The 24,594-nt window shown below is 40.8% G+C and overlaps 1 protein-coding gene across 2 annotated transcripts in view; it reads right to left on the bottom strand.

The window, feature by feature from the left end:
• The window catches only part of SARNP (SAP domain containing ribonucleoprotein), a gene marked incomplete at both ends in the record, with an annotated part of 73,962 nt that overhangs the window by 26,096 nt on the left and 23,272 nt on the right, over positions 1 to 24,594 (bottom strand). Inside the window, 5 exons of one of the 2 annotated variants that reach the window (XM_080705245.1) lie at positions 13,673 to 13,741; positions 17,553 to 17,578; positions 21,755 to 21,783; positions 22,661 to 22,734; positions 23,722 to 23,773. In XM_080705245.1, coding sequence (XP_080561371.1) covers positions 13,673 to 13,741; positions 17,553 to 17,578; positions 21,755 to 21,783; positions 22,661 to 22,734; positions 23,722 to 23,773 — 250 coding nt within the window. The remainder of the gene's footprint in view (positions 1 to 13,672; positions 13,742 to 17,552; positions 17,579 to 21,754; positions 21,784 to 22,660; positions 22,735 to 23,721; positions 23,774 to 24,594) is intronic. The other variant, XM_080705246.1, reaches the window with a different exon arrangement.

Below are 24,594 nucleotides of genomic sequence, written 5' to 3'. Positions count from 1 at the left end.
TTAATTGAGCTCAAATTTATAAAAAATTACCCCTCCTTATCAAGGTCAGCCCAAAAGAATGGTACTACTCAATTGTTTAATACTTAGGTGTTAAAATGTATGTTACATTACTGAACTGCTAGAGTTCTCACATCATGAAGGTACATTTGAACACAAAACTATTTCACAAAAAATACTAGTAACACAGAAAGCAAAAAACAAAAACAAAACACCTAAAAACTGAAACACTCCCACCCATTTTCTCTCTTTCCATACAGATTTTTAAGGATGATTTTTAACTAACTGAATTCAGTTAGTTAACTCATATTTCACCATAGCTAAGGTACATCTGGGAGTGGATAGATATTGTTCCACTTAAAAAAAGCCATGCCAGCTTATGTAATACAAGTAGCATTAAAAATAAAAAATCAGCTGGGCATGGTGATGCCTACTTAAAATCCCAGTACTTAGGAGGCTGAGACAAGAGAATCACACCCCTAACGCTTTTTTTTGCTTTTGCTTTTTTTAAAGTCTTGCTAAATTGCTACTGAGACAGGCCTCCAACCTGAGATCCTCCAGTCTTAGCCTCACAAATACTGGGATTACTGGTGTGTACCATTACATCAAGCTATCTGAAGGTATTTAAAAGTAAAACTTGTAATCTCAGTACTTGGGAAGCTGAGACAGGAAGCTCACGTTAGCCACCAGCCTCAGCTACTTAGTAAGGGCCTCCACAACTTAGTGAGACCTTGTTTCAAAATAAAGAATAAAAAATTAGGGCTAAGGGGTGCAGTTCAGAGGTAGAATGTCCCTAGGTTCCATCACCAGAATTGCAAAAACACATACATACATACATATATACATACATACATACATACATACATACAAAAGTAAATGAGCCAGGCACATTGGCACACACTTGTAATCTCAGTGCATGAAAAGTCGAGAAAGGAGAATCAAAGGTTTGAGGCCATCCTCAGCAACTTAGTGAGATCCTATTTCAAAATAAATTTGGCTTAGCTGGGCGTGGTGGTGCATGCTTGTAATACCAGCGCATGGAAGGCTGAGAAAGATCACACAGGTTCAAAGCCAGCCTCAGCTACTTAATGAGGTTCTCAGCAACTTAGTGAGACCCTGCTTCCAAATAAATTATAAAATAGGCTAGGGGTGTATCCTGGAGGTAGAAAGCCCCCGGCCTCCAGCCCCTAGTACAACAAACAAACAAACAAACAAACAAACAAACAAACAAACAAACAAACCAAATTTGGCTTGAGGTAGAGTTCAGATAGAACACCCCTAAATTCAATCCCCAGTGCTTTAAAAATAAGTTAAAAAAGGAACTGCCTCCACAGAATCTAATATTCTCTTCCTTTTCTAGGTTATATTTACTCTGGGGCAAAGGGGGACCACAGAGAGACATAAAAACTTTTTTTTTGGTGGTGGTACTGGGGATGGAACCCTTCTACCTCTGGGCTACACTCCCAGACCTATTTTATATTTTTACTTGGAAACAGAGTCTCTTAAGCCAAAGAGGCTGGCTTCGAACCTGCGCGATCCTGTCTCACCTTCCAAGCGTGGGGATTACAAACGTGCACCACCACGCCCGGCAGACATAAAACATCTTTTAAAATCAAAGTCATTAATTCTGACTTGTTAGAAGAAGGAATGTAAAGACCTTAGTGGGGGGTGGAATACTAAACAGGGAAGTGGTTTATTTTTTCTTACTATAATTTTTTTTAACCTATAGTTATTTGAGTTCAAGCTCAGTCAATAAAATCAGGTAAAAAATAAAAGGTACAAGATCTTAGTGTTCTCAACCATACCTTTATGGAAATCTAATCCTGTATCAGAAACTTCCAAAATATCCAGGACAAAGTACCAGTCATGAAAATTGAAGTCACATCAAAACTTTCACCTTGCTTCCCCAAATTTTAAAAAGTTTCTGAAAATGTTGTTTATATCATTCATATTTCCTGTCCAATTTTCTCCCACCCCTTCATACATGTCTCGTTAAAGTGTGTTTCTGAGTATTAGAATATAGAGTGAAATTAGAAGGAGAAGCTAAGCAAAGAAAAACCCATCTCCGATTTCTCTAATTAGAATACATTTTCATGAGCCCTGGGCAGAAGAGAGGAAAATTCCATTCTGTCCCTTTGCTCTTCCAAATTCCTATAGCCCAGTGGTTCAACAGCAGCTGAATGGCACACATAATGACATCATTGATTGGAACCATAATAGAAGGGAGTGAGAAGAGTGGGCAGAGGAGGGGAGTGGAAAGGGAGGGAGGTGAAGATGTATTTGTGTTACTAACAAAAGACAAGTTCTGTTCCTCAGCAGGAACAATTGAAGAACCAGATGACAGGATAAGCTGAGGTCAGAGTTTCCCCTTCTGTTTCTTCTTTAAACAGCTCCTTCTCCACTCTCTCAAGGCCTGTTCCATTGGGGTGGAGGTAGAAGAGTATGTTTTTTCTTATTTAATAATTTTTTATTGGTGCATTGTAGTCATACATCTCAATGGGATAAAAAAAACTTGTGGAGATACACATGCACACATCACCCAATCAGCCCTACCTAATCACTAACCCCTTCTCTCCCCCTCACTCCTACCCATGCTTGGCTTCCTTATTGACTTTGATATGTTTATGTATATCATGTGCTTTTAAAGAGTTTCCCTCATCCATCCTCTTATATGTTTTTTTTTTCTTTGCGGGTCTGTGCATGAAATCCAGGGGCATTCAAAATCTGAGCTACACCCCTGCCCTATTTTGTGTGTGTGTGTGTGTGTGTGTGTGTGTGTGTGTGTGTGTGCGCGCGTGTGTGCGCGTGTGTGTGTGTGTGTGTGTGTGTGTGTGTGTTACTGGAGGTGGAACCCAGGGGCTTTTCTGGCTTTTCTACCTCTGGGCTATACTCCCAGAACTATTTTATATTTTGGAAACAGAGTCTCAATATTTGGAAACAGAGTCTCAATAAGTTGCTGAGAGAATAATTAAGTAGTTGAGGCTGGCTTTGATCCTGTGCAATCCTAAACCTCCCAAGCCTTGGGATTACAAGCATGCACCACCACACCTGGCCTCTGCCCTATTTTTTATTCTTTATTTTGAAACAGGGTCTCATTAACTTACAGAGGGCCTAAGTAGCTGAGGCTGTCCATGAACTATGATCCTCCTATATCAGCCTCCTGAATGCTGGGATTACAAGTGTGCACCACCACACCCGGCTAAGAGTGTATGATTTTATTTCAGAGAGGAAGAAGAAAACAAAGACAGGATTATATATTGTGTAACTCTCCTTTAAAAAAAATATCTATTTTCCAAAGTATTATGAATTAAGAGGGGATTTAAAGGTAAAGTTAAAAAATTTTTTTTAGCTGGGCATGGTGGTGCACGCTTGTAATCTCCGTGCTTGGGAGACAGAGACAGGAGGACAGCGTAGGTTGGCATCCAGCCTTGCTGGTTTAGGAGACCCTGTTTCCAAATAAAAATATAAAAAATAGGTCTGGGAGTGTAGCCGAGAGGTAGAAGGGTTTCCAGGAACCCCAGTACCCCCCCCCCCACACACACAGTTTTTTTAAGATGCTCAGGATTGAACCCAGGGGCATTCTACCTCTGAGCTACACCCCCAGCCCTATGTTTTATTCTTCTTCTTTTTTTTTGGCGGGGGGGGGGGTACTGGGGATGGAACCCAGGGGTATTCTACTTCCAAGCTGCACTCCTAGCCCCATTTTTATTCTTTATTTTGAAACAGGGCATCACTGAGTTGCAAAGAGCCTCACTAAGTAGCTGGGGCTGTCTGTGAACAGCAATCATCCAGTCTCAGCCTACTACGGAATGCTGAGATTACAAGGATGCTGGGATTACAAGGATACATCACAACACCCGGCTCTTATTTTGAAACAGGGTCTAAGTTGTGGAGGGTCTCACTAAGTAGCTGAGCCTGGCTGCCAATCTGGATCTTCCGGTCTCAGCCTTCCAAGTACTGGAAGTACAAATGTGCACCAATATACCCAGCTGGAAAGGTTAAATTTTTGTTGGATCTTAAAATGTTCTGAGAAATGTTACCCAAGAAATTTCGAAGACTGAGAATGCATCTTAGATCTTTCTAAAATTCATCCTTTTATGATATTTACTTTCAACTGCTATTTCTAGCTACCATATATAGCTGCTCCCCAATTTACAATGGTCTTATATCCCAATAAAACCATAAGTTAAAAATATAGTAAGGTGAGCCAGGTATGTAATCCCAGCGCTTGGGAGGCTGAGACAGGAGGATCGTGCAGGTTCAAAGCCAGCCTCAGCTACTTAGTGAGGCTCTCAGTAACGTAGTGAGACCCTGTTTCCAAATAAAATATAAAACAGGTCTGAGAGTACAGCCAGGAGGTAGAAGAGCCTCTGGGTTCTACCCTCAATACCACACACACACACACACACACACACACACACACACACACACGCACACACTACATTTAATACCTAACCCACTAAATATCATAGCTTAGCAACACAATGCACTGTCGTTGCAGCTACTTACCATGGTAACTGCATGGATAACTGAGAGCTATAACTTGCTACCAAAAGTATCCTACCACATATTGCTAGCTCAGGAAAAGATTAAATTCAAAGTGTGGATACTACTGAGTGTGTATTGCTTTCCCACCATCCTAAAGTAAAATATCATTAAGTTGTACCACTGTAAATTAGGAACTGCCTTTATGTAGGTGACTCATATCTTTTTGCTGGCTAATCCAAACTAATACATAATTTTTCAAGTGGAAGAAGCATTTTTGGGAACACTGACAATCTAGGATGAAAAAAATGGAGAAATTTCCCCAGAAGCCTTACCAATAAGATACAATAACGAATAGGACCTACACTGACATTTTCTCCTCATCTACAATTCTATTTATTTCCACTTTTATTGGTCCCATGAGGCCCTATGAGAAAGGAAAATGAAGAATCAAGTTTTATACGTGGCTTAGGTTCTGCTAATTGAGTATATCTGGAAAACACACAAACCTACTCAGCAGTCTACTTCTCCAATGTACCTTAGGATCTAATTTTCCTACAACTACCCCCTTTATTTAGTTTTCTGTGGTACTAGGGATTGAATCAGAGGCAGTCTACCACTAAGTTATACCCCAGCCCAATTTTATTTGAAATCAGGGTCTTGCTAAATTGCCAAAGCTGGCCCTGAACCTGCAATCCTCCTATCTCAGCCTCCTAAGTACTGGGATTACAAGCATTTGCCACCATCCCTGGCTCAACTACCCCCTTTAGGAATATTGTACCAAATCCCTAACCATAGCTTATAGTTTTTCAGCTCTTAAAAGATCCACACTGGCACTGTCTTATGCATGACCCCATAGTTATTCTTTTGGAAAAGTCTGTTCATGCATACTTAAACTAACAAGTCCTAACCATGGATCCTCTGAGAAAGCTAGTGACTAAATGCATAGTAAGAACTTCTTCCTTCTGTCTACACCCCAACAGCTAACTTCTATGCCAAAACCTGCACTAAAGAAGAAATAATGAGAATAATGAGTACGTCTTCATTTATTTCAGATGGTGGAAAGGAATCAATAAGAATCAAACAGGTCTTCCAAAAAAAAAAAAAAAAAAAACCAGCATGAATTAGCCAGGCGTGGTGGCACACACTTGTAATACTAGTACTTGGGAGGCTGAGACAGGAAGATCTGGGTTCATGGTCAGCCACAGGTACTTAGTGAGGCCCTCGGCAAAATAAAGAATAAAAAATAGGGCTAGGGGTATGGCTCAGAGGTAGAATGCCCCTGGGTTCAATCTTCAGTACCCCCCTAAAAAAATCATGAATTGAAAGCAGACTGCCATTAGTTAGCCACATGAAATTTGTATACAGGAAAACTCTAGTGCTTTCCTATGCCTGAAATTGACTTTTTGTCCTAGCTTCTTTGGAATCTCAAAACATTTCAGTGAGAAGCTCTTCAAAAACAGGCAGGTGGCAAGGCATGGTGGTGCACGCTTGTTATCCCAGCACTTGGGAAGCTGTGACAGGAGGATCATAAGTTTGCGGCCAGCCTCAGCTGCTTAGTGAGGCCCATTCACAAGTTAGTTAGGACTAGAGGTGTAGTAGGCTTGAGGTAGAATGGTCCTGGGTTCTACCCCCAGTAGCAAAAAAAAAAAAAAAAAAAAAAAAAAAAAAAAAACCCAAACAGGCAGGCCTAATATCTTTCCCACTCTGAGGTAGTTCATTTTCAACCAATAATAAGCAAAGATAATAGCCAGGCATGGTGGCGCACGCTTGTAACCCCAGCATTTGGTAGGCTGAGACAGGAGGATCGAGGTTCAAGGACAGGCTCAGCTACTTAGCGAGGCCCTTTGCAACTCAGTGAGACCCTGTTTCAAATTAAAGAATAAAAAATAGTACTGGGGATGTAGTTCGGAGGTAGTATGCCCCTGGGTTCCATCCCCAGCACCGAAAAAAATAAAAAAATAGGACTGGGGGTATAACTTGGAGATAGAATGCCCCTGGGTTCAAATCCCGGTTCCAAAAAATGAAAAAAGAAAAAAAAATCACTGTAACTATTAAAAAATATCCTAGCTACCAACCTCAACAAAAGGAAATTCATCAGCAGAGAAATATTTAGTTTTCAACCTTCTTAAATTTTAACACTGTGTTACACAGAGTAATCAGAGAAGAAAACTGGCAGTAGGCCCATACCTGGGATCCCAGCTACTGGGTGGCTAAGGCAGGAGGATCAAAGGTTCAAGACCAGCCTAGGCAACTTAGTGAGTGAGTCCCTGTCTCAAGATAAAAAAAGGGCAAGGGACAGGGACGTTCACCACGTCAAAATTACGTAAACAAGATGGAGGTCATGGGTATAAAAATTCCGGTTCACGTACTGTATCGGGGGAGTGGTGAGTTGGCCAGGGCCACCCTCCCCCCTCATACCATTTTGGCATGGGGCTGTAACTATTTTCTGTATTTCTATCTTTTCAATAAACTTTAAATCTTAAAAAAAAAAAAAAAGAGGGGGCAAGGGAATAGGTCAGATGCAGACACTCTGGGTTCAACTCATGTATTGCCAAATCAGAAACATATCAGTAATGTGCCCTATATATTCCTGGGAAGGGAAGAGAGTATCAACCACTCTCCAGTGTCCTTCGTAGTGCCTGGGCTCTTTATTTCCTAAAACACACCCCTTAGATGGATATCCTATAACTTCCTAAAATATAAAGTTTCATTTTCCCAAGTATACCAGTGTTTGAAAAACAAAATAATCCGCTATATCAGTTAACACTACAGCTCTAAGACTAGGATTTAGCCCTTTTTATTTTTTGTTCTAAAACAGGGTCACACTAGGTTGCTGAGGCTGTCCTCAAACCTATAATCCTCCTGTCTCAACCATCCTAAGTATTCGGATTACAGGAATAAGTTACCATGCCCAGCACTAGATTTAGAGAGAGAGAGAGAGAGAGAGAGAGAGAGAGAGAGAGAGAGAGAGAGAGTGTGTGTGTGTGTGTGTGTGTGTGTGTGTGTGTGTTAGTAGGGATGGAACTTAAGGCATTCTACCTTAGCGTTACACTCCCAGCCCAATTTTATTTCTTATTTGGAAACAAGGTCTCACTAGTTGATGAGAGTCTCACTACTTGTTAAAGCTGTCCTCAAATCTGTGGTCCTCCTGTCTCAGCCTCCCAAGTACTGGGATTAACAGGCGTGTGCCACCACACCTGGCTCTAGATTTAGTTTTAGCAAAACTAATGTCCCTTGACCATAATATATCAATTGGGCTGCCTGACCATCTTCACTTCCCCTATGCAAATGTTCTTACTCCTTTCAAAGAGAATTTCCTCTGTGCCTGGCCTATCTTTAACCAATAGGACTAACTCAAATACTACTTCTCTTGGGAGGCATGAAAAACTAACCGAGAAAAAAACCCAACCAGTCAAGCACAAGACTGAAAACGAAGCTGGTGATCAATCTGAACCAACCAGGCAGATCTTATTTATCTGGGTTTTGTTTTGTTTGAGGGGGTAAGAGGCTTCTTAGCCCGTAGTCGCTATGAGGCTTATATGAGAAAAGGGATGCCATTCTATCCTCAAAAAAGCCAAAGAGTTGGAGGGGACAATTTACAGCCTCTTGTGTAAAAAATGTCTATAAATGCCAAAGCCATTCTATGCCCTGTCACTTCCCATTATCCTAAACCAACAGGATCCTATTCACTGAAAGTCTAGCTAGGAACATGAACGGACAGACTTTTATTGGGCAGGGGGGAAAGGCAAGGATGATGGGGGAAGTGAGTGTGGGAAGCCAAATTTTAAGTTTCTGTTTGTACCTAATGTGTACGGTATATCAGTGGAGCTGAAAACCAAAATTATGAGCAGTTATAAAAAGTCACCCTAGGAAGAACGGCAGAGATTTTGTTTCCTCACATCTGTAATATACTCAAGCTATAAATCCAAATTATAAAGAAGAGATGAGCAGACTGCAACTTTTTTATAAAAATCCATCATAGCTGGGCATGGTGGTGCACATTTGTAACTCTAGTACTTGCAAGGCTGAGACAGAAGAATTACAGGTTTGAGGCCAGCCTCAGCAACTTAGTGAGACCCTGTTTCAAAACAAAAAATAAAATAGGGCTGAGAATGTAGCTCAGAGGTAGAATGTCACACACACACACACACACACACACACACACACACAGACACACTTTTTCTCTCACTCTCACTCTCTTTGTCTCTTATAAATATTACTTGATCCTTGGTTCTTTTGCTCTCATATACTTCCTTTTTCTATCCATATATACAGGTCTACAGCTCTGTTAACTAAAAAGAAAGCAAGAAAGGAGGGCTTTAACTTGGATCAAGCAAACACAAATTATATGCAACAGAGATGACAGGAGGTGTGTTCTTCATACTAGTATGAAAAAGACACATCTCTACTACCGTTCCACATCTAACTGAATGAAATCTCCACCTAGAAAACTATAAAACAAGTGGCTAGCCGGGTGTGGTGGTGCACACTTGTAATCCCCGCACTTGGGAGGCTAAGACAGGAGGATTGTACAGGTTTGAAGCCCACCTCAGCTACTTAGTGAGGCTCTCAGCAATTTAGTGAGACCCTGTTTCCAAATAAAATAAATGAGGTCTGGGAGTACAGCTCCTGGGTTCAACCCCCAGTACCACCAAAAAAAAATTAAACAAAACAAGTGGCTAAAAGATATAGGGATGTGTGTGTGTGTGTGTGTGTGTGTGTGTGTGTGTGTGTGTGGTACTGGAGGTGGAACCCAGAGGCTTTTCTACCTCCAGGCTATATACTCCCAGGCCTATTTTATATTTTATTTGGAAACAGGGTCTCACTAAATTGCTGAGAGCCTCACTCAGTAGCTGAGGCTGGCTTTGAACCAGTGCAACCCTCCTGTCTCAGCCTCCCAAGCACGGGGATTACAAGCATGCACCACAATGCCCAGCTAAATATATAGGCTTTACTGGAACCCAGAACTTCAAGATATTCAGACAGGAGTGTGTTGATATGGCTGGTCCTTCATCATATCACAAAGATTGGCTAACTAAACAAATATGAGGTAGCAAATCATCTCCAGTGATAGACAAGATTAAGCAAATGACTTGGAACTAGACAATTCTTATCAGAGTGTGTGGCCAGTTGCAATTTCAGGATTTAGGTTAACGCTAAGTTCTAAGAGAAAAAAAATTACTTAAAAACAAATACTATGCCCAGAAGTGGTGACATACGCTTGTAATCCCAGAATTTGGAAGGCAGAGACTGGAGGATTGAGGTTCACGGATAGCCTCAGCTACTTAGGAAGGCACTTTGAAACTTGGTGATACCTTGTTAATAAAAGGACTAAGCCAGGCGTGGTGCCACACACTTGTAATCCCCGTGCATGGGAGGCAGAGACAGGAGGATCGTGCAGGTTCGAAGCCAGCCTCACTGGCTGAAGAGACCCTGTTTCCAAATAAAAAAATATAAAATAGGTCTGGGAGTATAGCCCGGAGGTAAAAGGGTTCCATCCCCAGTACCACCCAAAAAATAAATAAATAAAAAGTAAAGTAAAAGGACTAGCCGGGTGTGGTGGCACACGCTTATAATCCTAACATTTGGGAGGCTGAGACAGGAGAATTGTGGTTCGCAAACAGCCTCAGCTACTTAGTGAGACCCTTTACAACTCAGTGAGACCCTGTTTCAAAAAATAAAGAATTAAAAACTAGGGCTGGGGGTGTAGCTCGGAGGTAGAATGCCCTGGGTTCCATCCCCAGTACTGCAAAAAATAGTTAAATAAATAATAAATAAATAAAAGGACTAGCGGAGTGTGGTGGCGCATGCTTGTAATCCCAGCATCTGGGAGGCCGAGACAGAAGGACTGCAGTTTGCTGACAGCCTCAGCTATTTATTTAGTGAGGCTCTCTGCAACTCAATGAGACCCTGTTTCAAAATAAAGAAAAAAAAAAAAAAGGGCTAGGGGTGTACCTTGGAGGCAGAATGCCCCTGGGATCCACCTTAGTACAGCAAAAACAAACAAACAAACAAACAAACTAACTAACTAACTAACTAACTAACTAAAAAATAGGGCTGGGGGTGTAGCTCAGTGGTACAATGCCCCTGGGTTCCACCCCCCAGTACCACACACACACACACAAAAGCTTCCTGTTGAACATGGTGGCACACATTTGTAATCCTAGCATTTGGGAGGCTGAGACAGGAGGATTGCAGTTTGCAGACAGTCTCAGCTACTTAGTGAGGCCCTTTGCAACTCAGTGAGACCCTGTTTCAAGATAAAGACTAAAAAAATAGAACTGGGTGTGTAGCTTGGAGGTAGAATGCCCTTGGGTTCCATCACCAGTACAGCAAAAAAAGCTTCCTTTTCCTATGTTTTTTTTTTTTTTTTTTTTTTTTTTTTGGTGGTACTAGGGTTCCTGGAAGCCCTTCTACCTCTGGGCTACACTCCCAGACCTATTTTTACATTTTTATTTGGAAACAGGGTCTCCTAAGCCAGCGCGCGCAGCTGGCTTCGAACCAAGCGTGGGGATTACAAGCTTGCGCCACCATGCCCAGCCTTTCCTATGTTTTAATCTCTTTTCTCCAAGTTCTCTCCTTCCAGATTCATTCTGAAACAGCTTATATTTACTACAAATAGGGAGAGAAAAAATCCGGTTATAGGGCTGGAAGTGGGAGGTGTAGCTTAGTGGTAAAGCACTTACCTAGCATGCTTGAGACCCAAGGTTTGATCTCAAAGCAAAAACAAAAACAAAACAAAAAAACAAACCCATAAAGCCAGCTTACTAACAGAACTAAAAAAAAAAAAAAAAAAAAAAGGAAGCCGGACATGGTGGCACACGTTTGTAATCCCCGGGCTTGGGAGGCGGAGGCAGATGATCACGCAGATTTGAAGCCAGCCTCACTGGCTTAAGAGACCCTGTTTCCAAATAAAAATATAAAATAGGTCTGGGAGTGTAGCCCGGAGGTAGAAGGGTATCCAGGAACCCCAGTACCACCAAAACAAAAACAAAAACAAACAAAAAACCCTAACATTTATTAAGTCAAAAATGTCACAAGACTTCAAGTACATAATTATTTATTCTTCCCAACCAAGTGTTAGGTATTATTCTAAACTTTAAAGATGAAGATTGAAGTTTAGTCATTTGCTCAAGGTCACAAAGTTAATAAAAATCACTTTTATGTTATACTCAGTCTCCTATGAACTAAAAGTAGGTCAAATATGGAGACAGGGAATACAAGAAGACAATATAGTATGATGGAATTCTTCTAACAAATGTGTACATATGAATTAAACAGTAGGAGATATGATGTTCAATTTTGTACAATTTTTTTGGTAGCACTGGGAATTGAACCCAGGGGTAATCTACCTCCAAGCTACCCCCCAGTCTTATTTTATTTTTTATTTTGAAACAGGGTCTAAGTTGTAGAGGGCCTCACTAAGTAGCTCAGACTGGCCACAAATCTAGGATCCTCCTGTCTCCGCTTTCCAAGTACTGGGATTACAATCATGTGCCACCAGGCCCAGCAAGGCAATTTTGTAAATCCTGAAGATACAAAGTTCTCCTAGAAGACGGGGTGAAGTTACTGCTGAGCGTCTCAGACACTTAGCTCTCATATTCAAAAGGAGATAGATGAGAGCCAGGATCAAAGATCCAAAGTACCTTCGTCCTTGGCCATTCACCACAATACAAATTTCTTCTGTTTATAATATTTTTAATTATACTAGAGGTGGTCTAAGAATCATTATTCCTAGCTGGGTGTGGCAGCACATTCTTGTAATCCTAGTACTTGGGAGGCTGAGACAGGAGGATAGAAGAAGCTTCATGACTAGCTTCAGCTACTTAGTGAGGTACCCTGCAACTTAGTGAGACCCTGTTTCCACATTAAAAAAAAAAAAAAAAAATAGGGCTGGGTTGTAGCTTTGAGGCAGAATGTCCCTGAGTTTAATCACCAGTCCCACACACTCACAAAAAGTTGCTGAGGCTGTCTTCAAACTTGCGATCTTCCTGTCTCGGCCTCCCAAGTACTGGGATTACAGGTGTGTGACACCAGGCCTGGCTTTTTTTGTTTGTTTGTTTGTTTTATAATTTAGAAATTGCTGAGAGTCTCATTAAATTGATTAGGCTGGCTTTAAACCTGTAATCCTCCTATCTCAGTCTCTCAAGTATTGGTATTACAGGCATGCACCACCATGCCCAACCAGATGTAACAAGGTGTGTGTGTGTGTGTGTGTGTGTGTGTGTGTGTGTGTGTGTGTGTTTTACTGGGTATTACGGGTATGCACCACCATGCCCAACCAGATATAACAAGGTGTGTGTGTGTGTGTTTGTTACTGGGGCTGGAACCCAGGGGCATTCACCACCATGCCCAACCAGATTTAACAAGGGGTGTGTGTGTGTGTGTGTGTGTGTGTGTGTGTTACTGGGGATAGAACCCAGAATGCCAGGGGCATTCTACCTTTGAGCTATTTTCCCAGCCCCATGCACCACCATGCCCAACAAGGTGTGTGTGTGTGTGTGTGTGTGTGTGTGTGTGTGTGTGTGTGTGTGTGACTAAGGATGGAACCCAGGGGCATTCTACCTTTGAGCTATATCCCCAGCCCTACAGGGTCTCACTGAATTGCAAAGGGCCTCATTAAGTAAAAAATTGAGGCTGGCCGCAAACTGTGATCCTCCAGTCTCAGCCTCCCAAATGCTGGGATTACAAGCGTGTGTCACCATGCCTGGCTAATGTAACAAGTTTTTACATCACTGCATTCAACATCTTTTTGTGTATGTGTGTGTGGAACTAGGGATTGAATCAAGGGGCATACTATCTCTGAGCTACACCCCCAGACCTATTTTATTGTTTATTTTGAATCAAGGTCTCGCTAAACTGCTGGGCTGGCCTTGAACCTGCAATTCTCCTATCTCAGTCTCCCAAATACTGGGATTACAGGCATGCACCACAGTACCCAGCTTGCATCCAGCATCTCAACCTAGAGAAATATAGATCATGCTTCAGCGGCCTGGATGAAAGCTATGACACTAATCTGTAGAATTAAATAATTATCTTATCAAACAGGTCCTATGTCAGTGAGAAAAGGTTTAATTCAAAGGAAATGAAGTGCTAAGTCTCAGGAGTGTCATTTCCAAACTATGCAAGCCCCCCAAAAAGCTGCTCTAATATTGTATAAACAGCACTTTCATCCGATCTACATTACCTTTCTAGAAATCGAAGAAACATTCAAACCAAATCTTTGTGCTCGTTCCTTTAGCTTATCCAGGTTAACCTACAAAAACACAGGGATACTTTTAAAAATCAAGGTGGCCTAAGGAGGTTTTAAGAACAAAGCAGGCCAAACACTATTTGAAAACATACATAAATTGTCACCTCTAAACAAGTCCATCGTTCACAATTCAAATCATTAGTTCCTATATAATTTCTTCAAATAGTTCTTAACTCAATCTCCAAGCAGAGGGAAATTATCATTTCGGTCTTCCCATCTTCAGAAACAAATGTACCACCACTACCCAATTTAATTCTCTTCCCTCTCTTTTCTTGGAAGCCTTGGTATATGAGACTTGTAATCATAAGGTTGTTTAGGACATTTTTATTAATAACATCAATAATAAACATTTCAATTTCACTTACAATACTTAACAATAACCCCAAAACAGGATTTCATAAAGGTGAATATATTTTACTACAACATGTTTTCATTTTTTAAACATGCTGACTGGTTACAATGGCCCAGGCCTTTTTTCTTTCCTTTTTCTTTTCATAATAGGAATTGAACCCAAGAACATTCTATCTTGGAGCTATACCCCCAGCCCTTTTTATTTTTTATTTTTAAACAGAGTCTCCCCAAGTTGCTGAGGATGGCTTCAAACTTTCAATCCTCCTATCTTACTTCCCAAGTACAGGGATAATAACAAGCATGCACCACCACAACCTGTAAGCCCATACTTATTTTACCATTCTTTACTTCTGACTTTATCAATACTTTTTAAGTGTGTGGTACTGGAAATTGAACCCAGGGGCATTCTACCTCTGAGCCACACCTCCATCCTTTTGATTTTTTTTTAATGGCACTGGGTATTGAATCCAAGGGCATTCTACCTCTGAGCTACACACCAACCCTATTTTATTCTATTTTTAAATAGGGTCTTGCTATGTTGATGAGTGTCACTATTTGCTGAGGCTGTCCTCAAATCTGCAATCCTGTCTCGGCCTCCCAAATACTGAGACTATAGTATGTGCAACCAAACCCAGTTATTTTTTTATTTTGAAATAAGGTCTCTCTAAGGTGCTGAGGCTGGCCTTGAACCTGTGATCATCCTGTCTCAGCTCCAAAATACTAGAGTTATAGGCATGCAACACCACACCCAGCTTTACTACTGATTTTATTATTTTTTATTCACTTTTTTTGAGCCAGGGATGTGGCATATGCTTGTAATCCCAGCATTTGGGAGGCCAAGACCGGAGGATCGCAGTTCTCAAGACAGTCTCAGCTACTTAGTGAGGCCCTTTGCAACTCAGTGAGACCCTGTTTCAAAATAAAGAATAAAAAATAAAGCAGGGGTTGTAGCTCAGAGGTCGAATGGCCCTGGGGTTCCATCCCCAGACTCGAAAAAAATAAATAAAGTGTATTTATTCATATTTTTTTTGGTACTTAAGATCAAACCTGGGGGAATTCTGAGCTCCATCCCCTAGTGCTGTATTATTTTCATTTTTGAAATAGAGTCTCATTAAGTTGCTGAGGGCCTTGTTAAATTGCTGAGGCTGGCTGCTAACCTGTAATCCTTCCATCTCAGCCTTAAAATACTAGGATTATAGCATGTACCACCAGTCCTGCCCTCATGTGGTAGTTAAAAATTAGACATTTTTTAAAGTTCTGGGTCAAGGCCTCTGAACTCCAAATCCAAAAGGAAAGGGGATTGTTTTGTAAGTAACAGGGTTTTGTTTTTTGTTTTTTGCAGTACTAGGGATTGAACAAGGGGTGTTCCACCTCCAAGCTACACCCCCAGCCCTATTTTTTTTCTTTATTCTGAAACAGGATGTCACTAAATTGCAGAGGGCCTCACTAAGTAGCAGAGGCTGGCCGTGAACCACCGATTCTCTTGTCTTAAGACTTCCAAAAACTGGGATTATAAGCATGTGCCACCATACCTGGGAACAAAATCATTTTATGTTTTCAAAAGAGGAAGGAAGCTGGGCATAGTGGCTCACTTCTGTAATTTCAGTACTTGGGAAGCTGAGATAAGAAGATCATGGCCAGCCTCAGCACCTTAGTGAGATTCTCAGCAACCTAGTGAGAGACCTGTTTCAAAATTAAGAAGTGCTGGGAGTAGCTCAGAGACAGAATACCTATGGATTCAATTCCCAATACCAACAAAACGAAGGAAGACGTTTCCAGTAACGAAGATAAGAGCAATTTTCCTGACCTTTCTGTGCCTCTAACAATATATACAACTGGACATCGTGGCACATACCTGTAATCCCAGTACTCGGTAGGCTAAGACAGGAGGATCAAAGGTTTGAGGACAGCTGGGCATGATGGCGACCCTGTAATCCCAGTACTTGGGAGGCTAAGACAGGAGGATCACAGAAGTTCAAAGCTAGCTACTTAGTGAGGCTCTCAGCAACTTACTGAGGTCCTATTTCCAAATGTCTAAAATAGGTCTGGGAATGTAGCCTGGAGGTAGAAAGCCCCTTAGTTCCATCCCCAGTACCAAAAAAAAAAAAAAAAAAAGTTTGAGGACAGTCTCAAAAAGTAGTGAAATTCTCATTAACCTAGCAAGACCCTGTTTTAAAAATAAAAACATCAGCTGGGTATGCACGCTTGTAATCCCAGCATTTGGGAGAATGAGAGAGGATAGTGGTTTAATGGACAGCCCCAGCTACTTAGTGAGGCCCTTTGCAACTCAGTGAGACCCAGTTTCAAAATAAAGAATAAGATACAGGTTTGGGGGTGTAGCTCGGAGGTAGAATGCCCCTGGGTTCAATAAGCAGTACCACATATAAATAAGTAAGTAAATTAGTAAATTTACATATAAAATATACATTTTATATATACATAAAATACATACATACATATATATATGTATGTATGTATGTATGCATATTATGGGTAAGGAGAGAACTAGAGATAGAAGCCAAGGGTGTTCTACCTCTGAGCTACCCCAGCCCTTTACCTTGTGTGTGTCACACTGGGGATTGAGCCCAAGGACATTCTACCTCCCCGACCCAATTTTTTAATTTTTTTGTTTTTGATTTTTGGCACTGGGGGTTGAACCCAGGGGCATTCTACTTCAAGCTACACCCTCAGCCCTTTTTTATTTTGAAAAAAAGGTCTAAGTTGTAGAGGGCCTCACTAAACTGCTGAGGCTGGCCAAAAACCTGAGATTCTCCTGTCTCAGCCTCCCAAGTACTGAGATTAAGAGTGTGCACCACCACACCTGGCTTAAAAGGTTGTTTTGTTTTTTCCTTCTTGCCCTTAACTTTCATTTTTGGGGTACTCCTTTTGTTGCCTTTTTGGAATTGGGGATCCAACCCAGATTGCTGGACTTGCAAGGCAAGCACTTTGCCACTGAGCTACATCCCAGCCCCTTATGTTTATTTCAAGGCAGGATCTCACTACGTTGATGAGAGTCTATTTGTTGAGACTGGCCTTGAACCTGAGATCCTCCTGTTTCAACTGCCCAAGTACTGGGATTATAGGCATTTACCACCATGCCCAGCCCTTTTTATTTTGAAACAGTGTCTCATTAAGTAGCTGAGGATCTCACTAAATTGCTGAGGCTATACTCAAGCCTTTGATCCTCCTATCTCACCTTCCAAAGTACTGGAATTATAGGCATATGACACCATGCCTGTTTTTTTTTTTTAAACAGTATATCACAATGCTACCCAAGTTGGCCTCAAATTTACAAACCTCCTGCACAGCCTCCTGAGTAGCTGGTACTGCAGGTATGTGCCACTGGCTCAGCAAACACTGTACTGAAAGAGTCACCAAACTAAGGAGAAGGAGTCTTTAACTTTAAAACTAACTGTATAGAGTTATGATCTGGATCTGCAAGGTATAAAAAAAGATTTCATACCATAGGCTTGGAGTCAGATGACAGACCTAAGGAAGCAAAAAAAAGTTTTACTTAATTCCTTTATGTCATAAAAGAAATTAACAGTCTTCAAATAAACTTAAGACAGTATAAACACACTATATAAGACAAAAGTCCTTTCTTTACCCCAAGATGAGAAGGAAAATGCATCTAGAGATCATCATGTCTGCATTCTTTGCTGGTAAAGACATAAAATGGTGTGCTTCTTTTCTATAACAGTTTGGCAATTTCTCAAGAAGTTAAAAATAGAGTTCCGTATGTTCTAGCAACGCTATTCCTAGATATATGCCCAAGAGAAATGAAAACATATACCTACAAAAAATTATACTAAAACGTTCACAGCAGCATATTCATATAAGATAAAAAGTAAAAATAACCCAAACAACCATTAACTGACAACTAGATAAATAAAATGTGGTATATCCATAAAATAGATTATAAGCAATAAAAATAAATAGAATAATGGTACATGATATAACATCAACCTTAAAAACATTAAGATAGAAATCAGGCATGGTGGTGCATGCATATAATACTGGCAATTTGAGAAGATAATAGGTTTCAGGTCCATGCTGGCAATTGAGCAAGATCCTATTTCAAAATAAAAAGGGCAAGCCAGGCATGGGTGGTGCACGCTTGTAATCCCCACGCTGGGAGGCTTAGACAGGAGAATTGCACAGGTCCAAAGCCAGCCTCAGGTACTTAGTGAGGCTCTCAGCAACTTAGTGAGACCCTGTCTCCAAATAAAAAATATAAAAAATAGGTCTGGGAGTATAGCCCAGAGATAGAAAAACCCCTAGGTCCCACCCCCAGTACCCCCCCACAAATATATATGTAAATAAATAAATAAATACAAACAAAAAGGGCAAAGCTGGGTATGGTGGTGAATGCTTATAATCCCAGCATTTGAGAGGCTGAGACAGGAGGATCAAGGTTCATGGCCAGCCTCAGCTACTTACTAAGGCCCTTTGCAACTCAGTGAGACCCTGTTTCAAAATAAAGAATAAAAAACTGGGCAGGGGGTATAGCTCGGAGGTCAAATGCCTCTGGGTTCCATCCCCAGACCTGCAAAAGAAGAAGAACAAGGAAGAGGAAGAGGAGGAGGAGGAGGAGGAGGAGGAGGAGGAAAAAGGAGAAGAGGAGGAAGAGGAGGAAGAGGAGGAGGAAGAGGAGGAGGAGGAGAAGAGGGGAGCCAGGCTTGGTGGCACACGCTTGTAATCCCAGTACTTGGGAGGCTAAAATAGGAGAATAGCACATTCAAAGCCAACCTTGGCAAAGTAGCAAGACTCTCAGAAACCTACTGAGACTCTGTTTCCAACTAAAGAAATAAAAAATGAGGCTGGGGGTATGTGTAGCTTAGAAGTAGAATGCCTGTAGATTCAATCCCCAGTGCCCCCCCCAAAAAGGGAAAAGAGGGAGAATTCTACCTTCAAGCTATACATATAGACCCCCTTTTTAATTTTTTGTTTTTAATCAGGGTCTTGGTCAGTTGCTGAGAATCTTACTAAGTTGCTGGTCTCAAACCTGCCATCCTCTTGTCTCAGCATTTCATGTACTGGGGTTACAGGTATGCACCACCACGCCCTGCCAAATAGCATCATGTTTGTTTGTTTGTTTATTTTTGTGGTACTAGGGATGAAATCTAGGGACCTTCTACCTCTTGAGCTACACCGCCAGCCCGATTTTTTATTCTTTGTATTTTGAAACAGAGTCTGAGTTGCAGAGGGTCTCACTAAGAAGCGAGATTATAAGCGTGCACCATCACACCAGGCTTAGCATCATCTTTAATGATTTCCGTTGTACCTTCACCAATTTTTTTTGTGTGTGTGGGTCTAGAGGTTGAACCCAGGAGCATTCAACCTTCAAGCTACATCCCCTACCCTATTTTTTTTATTCTTTAGTTTTGAAACCAAGTCTCACTGAGTTGCAGAGGGCCTCACTAAGTAGCTGAGGCTGTCCGCGAACCATGATCCTCTAATCTCAGCCTCCCAAATGCTGGGATTACAAGAGTGCGCCATGCTACCAAAAATTTCTTAATGATATAATAATAGCCTTTTTTTTTGGGGGGGGGGGCGGTACTGGAGGTTGTACCAGAGGCATTCTACTTCCAAGTTACACCCCCGGCCCTATTTTTTTATTCTTTATTTTGAAACAGGATCTCACTAAGTTGCGGAGGGCCTCACTAAGTAGCTGAGGCTGGCAGTGAACCTATGATCTTCCTGTCTCAGCTTCCCAAGTACTGGGATTACAAGTATGTGCCATCACGTCCAGTTCATTATTTTTATTTTGAAACCAGGTCTTGCTAAATTACTATGTGCTGTCCTCGAACCTGTGATCCTTCTGTATCTGACCTCCACGTACTGGGATTACAGGCAAGCACCACTGCACCCATCTTATGTCTCTCTTGTTATAACTATGAGCCAGTTTATAGTGGCCCAAAATTTTTTTCATTGGTCTTTTTATTTATTTTATTTTATTTATGTTTTGGAACTGTAGAATGGACCCAGAGGATTCTACCTCCAAGCTATACTCCAAACCTGTTTTGATCTCTTATTTGGAAACAGAGTCTCACTAGGTTAATGAGAACCTTGCTAAGTTGCCAAGGCTGGCTGCAAACCTGAGATCCTCCTGTCTTAGCCTCCCAAGCATTGGGATTGCAGGTGTATGCCACCATGCCTGGTTTCAGTCTCTTTTTCTTTTTTTCCTCCCTTGTGGTACTAGGGATTGAACCCAGGAGCATTCAATGTCCCCTGAGCTATATTCCCAATCCTTTTTATTTTTATTTTTTTTGAAACAGTGTCTCCAGTAGGTTGCTGACAGTCTCACTACATTGCTAAGGCTATCCTCTAACTGGCAATCCTCATGTTTCAATGTCTGGAGGCTGAGACATTGGTGCACAATGGATTCACAAGTGTGCACCATCATGCCTGACTTTACTTTTTTTTTTTTTTTTTGCTGGAACTGGGGTTCCTGGAAGCCCTTCTACCTCCGGGCTACACTCCCAGACTATTTTATATTTTTATTTGGAAACAGGGTCTCTTAAGCCAGCGCGGCCGGCTTCAAACCTGTGCGATCCTCCTGTCTCTGCCTCCCGAGTGCGGGGATTACAAGCGTGGGCCACCATGCCCGGCTTACTTACTATTTTTTTTTGGGGGGGGGTGTGGGGATGGAACCCAGGGACATTTGATCTCTGAGCTACAACCCCTGCTGTATTTTTATTCTTTATTTGGAAACAGACCCTGTTTCCAAATAAAGTATAAAATAGGTCTAGGAAGCAGAAAAGCCCCTTAGTTCCACCCCCAATACCACAAAAAAAAAAAAAAAAGTAGGGCTAGGGGTGTAGCTTGGAATTATAATGCCCCTGGTTTTCGTCTCCAGTACTACAAAAAAAAAAAAATTAAATTAAATTTAAAAAAAAAAAAATATATATATATATACACACATATATCCCCCTTGGGGAAGGGAGGGTATTGGAGACTGAAACCAAAGGCGTTCTATCTTCAAACTATACCCTCAACTAGATTTAATATGTTTAGTTGAAATAGGGTCTAAGTTGCTGCGGACCTCACTAAGTTGCTGAGCATGGTCTTAAACCTACAATCTTCCTATCCAGTCTCCAGAGTACTGAGATCACAAGTATGCACCATCACACCTGGCTTATATATCATTTTTAACATAGAATAATCTATTATATCATAGCAGCCATTTATTTAACTGATTGTCTACTGTCCATTTGGTTGCTTCCAGTTATTTATCGTTATAAATACTGTTGTGCTAAACCTCATGGCTAAGTCCCAAATGTATTTTCTTATAAGTTCCTAGAAGTAAAATTGTTAGGGTAAAAGATACCCTTTTTCCTGTGACCTATCCAAAACACTGAATAGGTACGTAATAATTCTATGCTAATTAAGATACCAGAATAAGCAAGCAAGGTTTTAAAAACTTTTCTGAAGATAGCCAAGGGAAGAAAACAAATACTGGCAACTCCTTCTATTCTTTCCTAATTTCCGAATGTTAATTGCCAGGGCAGGCTTAAGTAAGATTTACTGAAGCATAGAGGCAAATGCTATAACCTCTTAAGTGCTTCTATAGCTAACAAGTTTACTCCTATTTGTTGAAATTATGTTATGTCAGAAATAAAAAAAAAAGATAAGTTTTTCAAAAGAATCTCTATTCTCTTTTACCTTTTGTTGGAACTGAAGAAATCCCAAACCTGTAGAAAGAAAAACAAGCTAAATTTTAGGAAGCTGTTCACACTCCTGGTTGTCTGTCTCCGCATCAAGGGTATACATGACACTTCTTGCTTGTGATCTCAAGTTTTGCAATCATTAGCTAATTCTAACAACTTCATGAAAGAGGTTCACTCTTCTTCTCACCAAAAGTCCAGAGAATAAGGTACAAGGAAGTCTTTAGAATGAGAAGCAATACACTCCTACTTTTACCTATTTTAAAAACTCTAGCCGGGTGTGATGGCGCACACTCGTAATCCCAGCTTTTGGGAGGCTGAGACCAGAGGACTGCAGTTCGAGGACAGCCTCAGCTACTTAAGTGAGGCCCTCCACAACTTAGTGAGACCCTGCTTCAAAATAAAGAATAAAAAATAATAATAGGGCAGAGGGTGTAGCTCGGAGGTTGAATCCCCCCTGGGTTTCATTCCCAGACTCGAAAAAAAAAAGCCCAACAAACCCACAACCCTTTATTCAGCAATAAAGCCCCTTCTATAGCTACTATATCCATATCAGCAGAAATGTTCTGAACAGACCAAAAAGAATTTCCTTTGAGCAGGGCCACTGTTCTACTTAAAATCAACATTTATAGCCAGGTGTGATAGATTGGTGCACACCTATAATCCCAGTATTTGGGAGGCCGAGACAGGAGGATAACATTCTAGGCCAGTCTCAGCAATTTAACAAGACCCTGTTTTAAAATAAAAAATAAAAAAGGTTGGGGGTATAGCTCAGAGGTAAAATGCTCCTGGGTCCGATTCCCAGTACCTGAAACTCAATATTTATATCTAAAAACACAGGATCACACCCCCACACCTCTCTACCATCACTTATCTCAGGTCTAAAAAGGCTGTAGACACTCACCTAGCTGCCCGAGCAGCTTTTTTACTCTCCAAGCTCACAGGTACATTAAATCGTTCAGCCCTCTTCTGCATTCTCTATGAGACAATAGGCCAAAAGAAAAAAAAAGAAGAGAAACATTCACTTCCTGGTTTAAAAAAATGTTGGTTAGAGATGGTGATGTACACCTGTAATCCCAGCTACTAGGGAATATGAGGCAGAAGACTGCAAGTCTAAGGCCATGATGGGCAACTTAGGGAGACCCTGTGTCAAAATAATATAAAAAGGGCTAGGGACATGGCTCAGCACTAGAGCATGCAATTACCATGCACAAAACCTAGGTTCACTCCATAGCATCTGGGAGAGAGGGAGAAGGGAGGGGAAGGGATCATTTGTCAAAATTAAAAATACTGACAATTTTAGAGGATATCAAGTTATGATCTAGGGCTTAACATGAAGAGTTGTTTCCAGAAAGCAAATATAAAAACTATTTTACATTCATGCCTTCAAAAACAAGAGGGAGGAATAAAAGAAAACCCACATTCTGCATGAAGCTAAGAAGAAAAAAGCTGTGTTTGGTTGACCTTTGAAAAGGGATCAAAAGAATAGCTTGGTTTCAATACTAGTGGTAATCTTCCAATTAGAAATTAGTTAACATTGTCTCATGGCATTCTAGAAAAGCTTAATAATTTTCTAATGGTGTGAAACTGAATACATCTCAATTAAAACCTGGTTTCAAAGATCTTGAAATAGAATCCAAAGAAATTTCAGTATCACCTACCAACAAGCAGCAATTTAAAAGGAACATATACCAGTGTTGCTTTCTCAAGGTACTGTCCTCCCAAACTCTAATCTAAGGTTTGTTTTGTGAACAACTTAGAGAATTACCATTATATAGAAAGACTTTAGGCTCAAAGGTGACTACCTACTGTGCCAGTCCAATTACTGCCCTAAGAGTAATTGGTAAAGAAATCAACATCAAATTTTGTCAATACCGATGAATGAATTTTTTTTACATGACGACACAAATAGAAATGTAGAAAGAGAATGCAGACTGCTCTTTCACTAGGGAACAGAATACCTACCTCTGTTTGTGGTAGTTCAGAGGTGATTTTTACCACTTTCTTTTCTGCTGCCCTAGAAAAGAAAGATTTTTAAAACTCAGAAAGTTGAGTCGGGAGTCGTGGCACACACTTTGTACTGCCAATATTTAGGAGGCTGAGATAGGAGCATTGCAGATTCGCGGTCACCCTCAGCTACTTAGTGAGGCCCTCCACAACTTAGTGAGACCCTGTTTCAAAATAAAGAATAAAAAATAGGGCTCAGGAGTAGAATGCCCCTGGGTTCAATCCCTAGTATTGCAAAAAAAAAAAAAAAAAAAAGAAAAAGAAAATAAAAAACTGATATTCTAAGAATCTTAGAACTATGTAAGAATTCGAATCATAAACTCTACCCATACCTCTCTGCCACCACTTTATTAAAAAAAAAATGAAGTCCATTAGAATTCTGATATCTTAGCTGGGCATGGTGACGTACTCTTGTAATCCCCGCGTTTGGGAGGCTGAGACAGGAGGATTGCACAGGTTCAAAGTCAACCTCAGCTACTTAGTGAGGTTCTCAGAAACTTAGTGAGACCCTATTTCCAAATAAAATATAAAATAGGTCTGGGAGTGTAGCCCAGAGGTAGAAAGCCCCTGGGTTTCATTTCCAGTACTAAAAACAAACAAACAAACATTCTGTTTCCTTGAACCGGCATCTACTGAGAAGAAAGGGTTCAGATAACACTAAGCTACGTTAGATAAGGTATAAAAAAGTAATCAGGAAAGAAGTCTGGTTAAATATACTGGCTGAAGGGTAGCACTAAAAGGACACTAGACACCATTCCATTTGCTTTCAGGAAACTTATAAACTTATTTTTGGATTAATGATTATCCCTCCAATGCACATTAAATTCTAGC

The sequence above is a fragment of the Muscardinus avellanarius genome (assembly GCF_963383645.1).
Source record: "Muscardinus avellanarius genome assembly, chromosome: 11".
Taxonomy (NCBI): Eukaryota; Metazoa; Chordata; class Mammalia; order Rodentia; family Gliridae; genus Muscardinus; species Muscardinus avellanarius.
The sequence above is the reverse complement of the archived record's forward strand: the minus strand, read 5'-3'. Positions and strand labels throughout refer to the sequence as shown.